The 8,622-nt window shown below is 58.4% G+C and overlaps 1 protein-coding gene across 1 annotated transcript; it reads left to right on the top strand.

Moving 5' to 3' along the window:
* The first annotated feature begins 4,452 nt into the window (after positions 1-4,452).
* Positions 4,453-8,089, top strand: CCL17 (C-C motif chemokine ligand 17). Its single transcript, XM_036440310.2, has 3 exons — positions 4,453-5,996; positions 7,237-7,354; positions 7,815-8,089. The coding sequence occupies exons 1-3, from the start codon at positions 5,927-5,929 to the stop codon at positions 7,933-7,935; spliced, it is 309 nt and encodes a 102-aa protein (XP_036296203.1). The 5' UTR covers positions 4,453-5,926; the 3' UTR covers positions 7,936-8,089.
* Positions 8,090-8,622: the final 533 nt, after the last annotated feature.

Genomic DNA, 8,622 nt, shown 5'->3' with positions numbered 1-8,622 from the left:
TGTCCTTGGTCACACAGCCAGGAACAGGCAGAAGAGGGACTGGGACCACAGCGGTAGAACAGGGTTCCAGAACATCTGCTGGTAACCACTGCCCCACGGTGCCCTCTGTGAGGGGTTGGCATGTCCAGGGAGTGGCCTTTGAGGGTTTTTTTTTTTTCTTTTCTTTTTTTCTACCTCAGGCCTGTGTTTTAATTTTTTAATTTAATTTAATTTAATTTAATTTATATTTTACAGAGAGGAAGGGAGAGAGATAGAGAGCTGGAAACGTCGATGAGAGAGAAACATCAACCAGCTGCCTCTTGCACACCCCCTACCAGGGATGTGCCTGAAACCAAGGTACATGCCCTTGACCGAAATCAAACCAGGGACCTTTCAGTCCGCAGGTGGACGCTCTACCACTGAGCCAAACCGGTTTCGGCCGTTGAGGTTTTTGAGGTCCAGAGAGAGTGGTGTCCCTAGAGTCTTAGGGCCAGAAACCACATTACTAAGAATTAACTCACAAGTTGGTGGAGAGGAAATAGCTGTGGGAGGTGTATACAACACAGTGGAGAAGTTTGGTTATGAGTAAAAGGAGAAATAGGGGGGCAGCGTGTTGGGTGTTAGGAGGAAGGGGTGCCGGGGTCAAGGAGAGCGAAGACGCTGAACCACATCACCAGCAGAGGAGGAGGGGAACATGGGAAGAGCCGAGGCGTGGGAGTGTAACTGAGGGGAGGATGCCCTTTGGGGGTGCAGAGGGAATGAGGAAAGAGGAAAGTGGGAGCTGAAGAAGGACGTGAGGGTTCCAGCTGCAGTCTGAAGAAGGAGAGGAGTGAAAAGCCACTGCTGAAGCAGTTTAGGTTTGGCAGGAGGCAGAAATGGCCAAACCACAAGGAAGCTGTGAACTAGATGGGCGGGAGCCAGAGCGCTTGGTTCGGGTTCCTCTACTTCATCCATGGCAGGAAGGCTCAGGTGTGTCTCAGGAACTGGCGGGGCGCACTGGACCAAAAATAATTAGTGCTGGGGTGAAGGAGCCCCTGGTTAGAATGCAAGCTGGGTTCATGTTGTAGTGCAGAAGCTTGTAAGTGTCCTTGCATTGATCCATCATTCACCCAACCATCCATCCATCCATACATACATACATTTATCCATCCATCTTTCCATCCATCCATCTTTCCTTTCATCCATCTGTCCATCATCCATAAACCCATTCATTCATCTATCTTTTTTCATCCATCCATCCATCCATCCATCTTTTCTTCCTCTCATCCATCCATCCCATCCATCCATCCATCCATCTATCTTTTCTTCCTTTCATCCAACCATCCATCCATCCTCCATCAACCCATCCATCCATCCATCCATCCATCTTTCCTTCCATCCATCATCTATAAACCCATTCGCCCATCCATCTTTTTTTAAAAATATATTTTATTGATTTTGTACAGAGAGGAAGGGAGAGAGAGAGTTAGAAACATCGATGAGAGTCATCGATCAGCTGCCTCTTGCACATCCCCTACTGGGGATATGCCAGCAACCAAGGTACATGCCCTTGACCGGAATCCAGGACCTTTCAGTCTCTAAGCCGATGCTCTATCCATTGAGCCACACCGGTTTCAGCCCATCCATCTTTTTTCATCCATGCATGCAATCATGCATCCATCCATCCATTCATCCTTCCTTCTATCCTTCCTCCCTTCCATCCATCTATTCACTCAATCACCTATTTGCATCCATTAAATAAACATATTTTATTGAGTACCTACTGGGGGCTAAGTCCTGTAGGTACAAGTTGGAACATAAAAGAGATCCTATTTTCAAGGAGTTTGCAGCAATAAACCAACCATCACAATGCAATGGGAAGAGCGTGATAAGGAAGTTAGTGACCTGCAGAGGAAAGTGGGGGCTGAAGGGAGGAAGTGAGGGTTTACGCTCCAGTCTGTAGGAGGGTGGGAATGGAAGGAAGTGGGGTGTGAGAGAGTGTTCTAGACAGGAGGAACAGCCTGTACAGAGGCTTGGGTGTCCCTGAGAGCCTGACATTTCCCAGGAACCGAAAGAAGGCTGGCATGGCTACAGCAAAGGGATATGGGGTGTTGGGGGCAAAAGTTGAGGCTGGGAGAAGTTGGTAGGAATCTGGACTTCGTCCTGAGAACAATGGGCGGCATGGAAGGATTCTTGGAGCAGGATTTGTGTTTGGGAAGATCGCTGGGCATTAGGAGAAGGACAGACTGGAAGCCGGGGGCTGCGTGGGGAGCCCTGTCCAGTGGAGAGATGGAGGGGGTGGCCACATGGATGGTGAGATGCAATGGATTTGAGCCACATCCAGGTGGCTGACCCAGCAGGTCTTGCTGATGGAACCTGGGGGAGTTGAGGGATGCCCCTTGAGGTTCTGACTTGAGGAACCAAGCAGACTGACCTTGAGTCAGAGCAACAGACTCATCAGTGAGCAGCTCAGGCCCTTGGGACGGGGGAGTGGGACGTGTTTTGGGATTGGGGGTTGGTAAAAGCATTCCAGGCCTTCACCTCTAAACCCCCCCGAGGCAGGCAGGACGAGTCTAGCTTCAGCTGTGAGAGGATGGAGCCGAGAAGACAAAAGACTAGATCCTTACCCTATGCTGCTTGAGACCCGAGCTAGTGCTTGCACCTGCTGGAGCCTCGGCTGACACGGCCGTGACCGGGGTGACAACGTTTGCCCTCACAGTGACACTGTCGTGTGCACTTTGAAGATGATAAGTTGCTTCCACCCCAGCAACCCTAAGAACCGGTCCCCTGCTCTGCAAGGTGAAGCTTCCCTGGTCCCAGCCCAGCCCACAGGAGAGCCGGGGTGGGGCAGGAGCCCTCCCTCCCTCCCTCTCAGGGTAAAGACCAGGCTGAAGCGGGGTGGGGAGGTGGGGGGAGGACCCCCACCAGTCAGAGGGAGCACCATGACCGTCTCCTCCCACGCAGACCCAATTCCCCTCTGGCTGTCCTAACAGGCCTGCGTCTGGCTTGTTTCCCTGCCTGTGCCCTTCCCTTCCCTTCCTCACCAGGAGCCCCCCACCCCCACCCCGGGGGGCCCTCCACAGAGCTCTCCTGCAGGGAGCAGGCCTGGTTCCCCGCCAGACCTCCGGGTCCCGGAGTCCACGCAGTGGCCTTATCACAGGCCCAGGCTCCGGGGACGCCACCGGGAAGGTCCCTGGGGAGCCGCCTCACCGCAGGAGGGCGAAGCCGGTTACTCCCTGGCGAGGAAACCACCCAGAAATGTCCCTGGTCTCCGCGGCCTCCCAGGGGAGGCCGAGAGGTGTGCGGGCCTCCGTGGTTTCTCCAGCCTCACCTCCTCCTCCTCCTTTGGTCCCCGGTTCGCGCTGCCAAGCCTCACAGAAAGCCCACTGTGTGCCAGGCACCGTGCTGGGAGCGGGGACACAGCCTGGTGGGCAGAGACACGCCCTGTCCTCACGAAGCTTGCTCTCCTGGGGTCATCCCCGGCCCTTTCGCCCTCCAGCGTTTCGTGCTGTTTCCCTCGTTTGCCTCTGCGCATTCTGTCCTCTCCACCTGTGCTAAGCCCTTTGCCCGTGAGGAACGCCTGGTCCTCCTTCTCTTGGTGTAAATCCTCCCACCCACAATGCCCAGCTCAATGGCCTCCTCCTCCAGGCAGCCTTCTGAGGTGTCCAGTAGCATCCTCTCCCCACCCTGGGCCTCGCGGCCCTTTGTCTCACCTGCACGTCCCTATGTGGACCAGGCCTTGCTCCTGCAGCCTCACCAGCTTCGAACGCCCCCAAGAGCAGGGGCTGCACCTGACCTCTGCCCGCCCCCTCCCCCAGCCCTGGCCCAGCCAGGCATACAGCAGGCGCTCCCTGGCACTCCTGCTGCTCTGCCCCTCCTCCCTCCCCGGCCAGAGCTAGTGCAGACTTCAGTTCCTGCTGCCGCAGCCCGTTCCCCAGAAGGGACAGGGGAATTTGGGTCCTTCCAGAGAAAAGTTCTGAGTCTTTGGCAGAACAGGGGGACTCTCAGCCCACTCGGGAGTTTCCCCAGCTGCGGGGGCCGGGGCCTCGCCATAAACAAACTGCTGCTCCATCGCAGCAGCCCCCTCCTGTCCAGCACAGGGCACCGTGCCCAAAGCACCCCTGTGGCAGGTGGAGAAGCCACAGACGGCGGTCAAACGCTGCTGGGCAGAGGCCACGGGGAACAGAGAGGTCAGGAGACACTATCCACAGGCGGCATCAGCAGACACCCCCCTCCGCCTCAGACCCTCCCCACGCACGTCCACGCCTTCCTGTTTCCTCTGGGCCCACAGCTCTGCCTTCAGCCGGGGTCTCCAGGACCCCAGCACCCCTCCCCTCTCCCCCCAGCCAGGCCTCCTCTGCTTCAGCCATGACCTGGGGTGACAACTGGGGGGACAGCGGGTGCTCCTGTGCAGGAAGCTGGTGCCAAGCAGGAGCACAGACATGACCCGCTCCCCTCTCCTCCATTGCATGTGCAAATGGACAGCTGCCTGGGGGACAGAGGGGTGGCCCAGCCAGGCGGGCAGGGGCCAAAGAACCTGGAGGAGTGGGTGAGGTGAGGGGCCTCTGGCAGGGAGAAAAGCAGAGAAATGCAACCATTGTGACGGGCCCCTTGGGACAGCCCAAATGCCCCTCTGCAGATGGTGAAACTGAGGCCCAGGGAGGGTCTGTGAGCAGTGAGACCGAGCCCGAGGCCGGGAGAGGGGATCCTGCCCACAGGAGGCTCTGCCATGGACGGGGGGAGACCCTGCCCCCAGGAACTGAAGCAGCTCCAGCCTCCAAGGTGTCCTGGGGGGTGGGGGGTGGGAGGAGCACCTGGCTCTCCCGCCCATGGTCCAGCACGAGTCACGGTTTCCTCTCCCAGGCTCACGGCTGAGCACCTGGCCCCAGTGGAATGGGGTTTCACAGACGGCACCTGCCATTCTCATCACTGGGAATGGAATGTGATTCCTGGGGCGTGTCATTCCTGAGCTGCTCCCAGCTCAGGGACAGGGTGGAGCCAGGCCTAGGTCCCAAGTGTCAGAATCAAAGTCCAGAGCTGCCCGCCTGGAGGTAGGCGGGACTGTCACCTGATTAAGGGGCCCTCACGATCTGGCCCGGGGCACCCTAAGCAGATGATTGGGCCTGTTCTCTGCTGAGCCGGCGCACCGATGCTGCGGCCATTGGGTTCATGGGAAGTCTGCTCCGGGCCTGGCCTGGGCTGGACCCTGACCAGGGGTCCCATGCAGACTTGGCTCTGCTGGGAGCCAGGGGCGTCCTCGCTCAGGTGAGACGCTGCATTTGGGGGGAGGTGCCTTCCCAGGAAGACACATCAAATCTGGGCTAAAGGTTGGTTAGAAACCGCCAGGCACCCTGGCCTTCCGTGGCTCAGGGGAAGACCCTGAACTTGAACTTGGGAAAGGAGCCACGACCAATGTTTTCTGGGCCTCAGGCCTTTCTCAGAACGAGGTGGCGCTGTGGTGCTCCCTGCAGGGAGCTCCCTGTGTGCACGTGCAGCCGGCCGGTCCCCACAGGAGAGGAGCCCTTTTTGCACCCGTGCTCCTCCGGTCCCAGGCGAAGCAGCCTCTCTCAGCCCCTGCCTGGCCGTCCCCCTCCCGGGGCACCGTGCACGGAGGCTCAAAGCAGGACGATTTCAGTCTAGGACCAAGCCTTCTCCGCCCTAAGAGGAACCAAGAAACACATTTGCAAAAGGAGAAGTGTGTCGCCGTGGCCCCCGGATGAGCACCCCACCTCTGTCCCCTCTGGAGCCCCCTTTTCGCTGGAAAGCCACAAACATTCCAAGCCCGGACTTCTACAGAATCATCTCAAGTTCTTCGAACGCCACCGGTCCAGGGAAGGATGGGAGGAAGAGGTGGTGGGCGGGGCAAGGTCCCAGGGAGGCTAAATAGGTCACCTCCACCCTGGGCTCCCATCCCGGCTCCCCCAGCAGAGAGACCACACGCAGAGGCCTTCTCCCGGGCTCCAGCACCATGACTCCGTGGAAGACGCTGCTCCTGCTCGCCCTCCTCCTGGGGGCTTCCCTGCAGGGCGCCCGTGCAGGTGAGAGTGGCGGGACGGACACACACACATCTGTGCGCTGTTTGCAGCTCACTCATTCCTGCAAAGATGTGAGAGGTCAGCAGCAATGGGATGTGGGGGAGGCGTGGAGAGAAAAATGACAATGACGGTGAGGAGGAAGAGGTGAGGGGATTGGCTGAGGGGCTCCCACATCTCACACTCCCATGGTTGTGAGCCGGTGGCTGTGGTTGTGTTTCCACAGCGAAAAGTGAGCAATTCTCAGAAGAATCTGTCAGGATATGTTTACTGAATGGATCTTCCTTACCCCGAGGGGATTGGATAAAAGAAGGGGGATTGGTTCCCAGAAGAAGTGAAAAGAGAGATTTTTACGTTCAGTTGGGAGAGGAAGGCTGAAATCAGACACAAGCTGGCGGGGCCTGCCCAGCCCACAGGCAGCCTCGGAGGTCATCTTGTCAGGAGGTGATCTTGTCAGGGGTCACCTTCGTGGCCACTGTGCCTGTGGCAAGCGCTGAGCACCTCGGCCCTGAGGGAGTCAGGCCAGCTTACAGCCCTGGATGGCTGAGGGCAGTCGGTTTCCTAGAAAACACGCTGGTACGCTGGTAACTAAGCCACATGTCTCCAGCTGCCTCTGTGCTGTGTCAGATATTTGTCACTGTGCAGAGATGAGGGACCTGAGCCCCATCTGTCCAGTGGGGGATGAAGGCACCTGTCTCAGGTGTGCTGGGGACCGTGTGAGCTGTGCTGGGAAGGCTCAGCTCAGAGCCTGGCCGAGTCCATGCATGCTCAGAGCTGGCGTTGACTGTGCACACACACACAGATGCATACACGGACACACATACAAGTAAGCATGCACCACTCCCTCAAACACACACAGGTACACACAGACATATGAACACACACACACACACACACACACCCTTCCAAGCACACACAGATACATGTGCACACACACAGGAGCTCCCAAAGTCCACAGAGAGAACTTAGGCACACAAATGTGCACATGTGACACATAGAGGCACATGCAAGCCCTCTACATGCTCCCCACACAGAAACATACTCACAGATGCCCTCATCAACACACAGACACACAACCCCCACCCCTAACACAGACCCACCCTTGTACCCCTCAGACACACACACGGACACGCACACAGACTCCTCTCCACAGACGGACACACACACACACACACACACACACACACACACAGGCATCCCGCCCACAGCACAGGCCTCACACCTGCTCCCACTTCTTCCTCTGCAGCTCGAGGGGTCAACGTGGGCCGGGAGTGCTGCGCGGAGTACTTCGAAGGGGCCATCCCCGTGCGGAGGGTGGTGCGGTGGTACCGGACCTCGGAGGAGTGCACCAGGGATGCCTTCGTGTAAGCTTCTTCCTCCCACCCCCCACCACAACCCTGGGAGCTGAGCGAGGGAGAGGGAGGACCTGGAGCTCCCAGAAGGGCCACTGGGAGGAAGAGAGGGGTGTGTGGCCTTCGTGTCCCCCGTCACCCAGGCCCTGCCCCTGTACCCCAGGGTGCAATGGCCCAGGGCCCAGGCCTGAGGTCCCTCCTCTTATTGGACCAATGGGAACACTGAGGCCCTGAGGGGACAGCCCCACGTCACCCGGGCAGCCACAGCGGATGTAGGCTCTTCCCCCCACGCCACCCCTCCAGTTCCCAGCTGTCTGGAAGGGACCAGTCACTGAGTCATGGAGGCAGAGCCTGATGCCCCAGATTTCTTACTGACCCCGTGTGATGTCAGCAAGTCTGGCAGGCGCAGGACGAGGCTGCTGGGCTCTGTGGAGACTTCTGCCCTGACGCCCCCCGGCTTCTCCCTCTGTAGGTTTGTAACTGTCCAGGGCAGGTCCATCTGTGCGAACCCCGAGGATGCCTCGGTGAAGAGGGCGATCAAACACTTAAAAAAAATCATGAAGCTACGTCAGTCCAGCATCAGGGAGTCCTGATTTCTCCCTGGACCATGTGGAAACTTCCGGTGCCTCCGTGTTTGCTGCCCCACCCCCCAGCTGCCTGCGTCCAGTGGGGGCCGTTCAAGTCTCTTCCCAGACCACCCTTTCCCCAACTGGAACCGGGGCATGAAAGGGCCCAGATTAAAGTCTTTCCTCCTCAGTCTGTGTCAGCGTGTCTGTCCGCCCAGGTGGCCACACTGCTGGGCCCTCGGAGAGCATCTGGTCCTGCCGCATCCCGGTCAGAAAGGGAGCCGAGGCTCAGCGGACTGGCTGCTGCAGGCCACTCAGTGAGGGAGCCCTGTTGAGAGGCCTGGGCAGGGGTGGGGCTGAGGGAAGAGCAGGGGGTGTAAACGAGGCTCGGCAGACCCCCCTCTCTGCGGTGCATGAGCAGGGAGGGGCTCTGGGAAGCGTTGTCTGGGTTCTCTCGGGTCTCTTGTTAGACCCCCCAAGTGCCCCGGTCTCCTCCCAGACCAGCCTCTGTGCTCACCCGTGACCTCTTGCCTGGGAGGGGCTGAGCACACTTCCCCTAAATGTCTGATCCAATTCTGCAGACGTTCCCAGCTGGGAGCTCCCTGGCTGGGGGTTCCTGCAGCCCCACCCCCATCTTGCCCAACCTTTCATGCAGAACCTTCGCAAAACCCTCAATGGTCTGCTCTTGACTCCCAGTGGTTGCCTGCAGTCCCT

Source organism: Pipistrellus kuhlii, unplaced genomic scaffold (assembly GCF_014108245.1).
Source record: "Pipistrellus kuhlii isolate mPipKuh1 unplaced genomic scaffold, mPipKuh1.p scaffold_m20_p_17, whole genome shotgun sequence".
Taxonomy (NCBI): Eukaryota; Metazoa; Chordata; class Mammalia; order Chiroptera; family Vespertilionidae; genus Pipistrellus; species Pipistrellus kuhlii.
This window is presented reverse-complemented; position numbering and strand designations above follow the sequence as displayed.